The sequence below is a fragment of the Trypanosoma theileri genome (assembly GCF_002087225.1).
Source record: "Trypanosoma theileri isolate Edinburgh chromosome Unknown TM35_Tth_164_V1, whole genome shotgun sequence".
Classification (NCBI taxonomy): domain Eukaryota; phylum Euglenozoa; class Kinetoplastea; order Trypanosomatida; family Trypanosomatidae; genus Trypanosoma; species Trypanosoma theileri.
The window spans coordinates 1-1,272 of NW_021640006.1; the positions used below are offsets into that span (position 1 = coordinate 1).

The following is a 1,272-nucleotide window of genomic DNA, read 5'->3' on the forward strand; positions in this document are numbered from 1 at the left end:
GATGAGTTTTCAATTTCCTAATCAATATTTACCGCAAGGGAATTTTACAGTTTGTTATGGTTCCGCTATGGAAAGCATTCGACGTGTACCAGGGACACTTACAGTAGCGGCTGCCAATCCCTCCTACTTTACGACATCATCTGCAAGTAGTTTCACAAATCAGGATTCAAATGTTACTTTAACTGTGGTGGGAACCGGGCTTGGTGTGAAGGATGAAATTTTTATGCTTACAAGTATTGGATACACCTGTCATGATATTCGAAAGGGAGAGTTTCAGGGTAATGATACGCTGCGAGAGTGGTTTAAACCAAGTTTCTTTCCTGGCACACTTGAAGTAAATAGTACAGGAACAGGTGTATCATGGGTCGTCTCAAATCGCGATAGACGCTTTAATGGAAATATTCTTTCCGAACCCACCTTGTGTGATAATCCTGGTAAAAATTGCACAATGCAACTTTGTTATAAGCGAAATGAGGCTACATGGGCACCTGTTCCTATTCAAACCCCACCAAAGGTTAGTTTACTTCCATCAGATCCATCAAGTGCATTCTTTGATAAATACCCAATTGCAGTAGGAATGTATTCCAGTGTTACGGTTGTTGGTCGTGGACTAAGTGAGACAGATGTACTAACTGTACGAGCGAATACTTGTGCTGGTGATCCAGTGACTGTTTCAGTAGGAACTGCAACAGTGAATGAAAGTGGAACTGAGTGGATTGGTGTAGTACGCTTTATTGGGGATGGGGCAATAAATTATGCGGTGTGTTATACCCGTGGCTCATTCACTACGGAGATTGGAAATGTGGAGGCAGATGGTCATCCCCTCACTTTTATTTTACCTGAGCTCTACTATTTATATGACGCTGACAATATCACTCAAACACATGAAATGACACAATATGAGGAATTAATTGTTGGAGCATCTTTTGTTTTCCTTAAATCTGAAGGTCTCACAGCCGTTGACCTTATTGATGAAAATATGGAGTGTAATTACATGCCGTATTATACACAAACCGGAAAAGCGCCTGAGTTTACTGTACGACTTAACTTGGTATCCTATGTGGCAAACTACTTTGCTGGACGGTTGAATATTCCTGCAGGGACATACGCCCTATGTATGCAAGTTTCGGTAGGACTCTTTCGTGTTACAACTCGTACAGGGGGTGGAAAACTCACTGTTGCGGCGGCAAACCCTGTAAGGTATACTGCAAATCCTGCTTTACCGTCTCCTAATCAACAATTTGATTTGCGTTTTTACTTGAATGGTGAGGT

General features: G+C 41.7%; 1 protein-coding gene across 1 annotated transcript; it reads left to right on the forward strand.

The window, feature by feature from the left end:
• Position 1: 1 nt before the first annotated feature.
• On the forward strand, positions 2-1,270 carry TM35_001641000 (hemagluttinin family protein; the record flags this gene model as incomplete). Its single annotated transcript, XM_029031942.1, has 1 exon — positions 2-1,270. A coding segment is annotated over one exon (1,269 nt), but the record flags the coding sequence as incomplete, so codon positions are not given.
• Between the last annotated feature and the right edge of the window lie 2 nt (positions 1,271-1,272).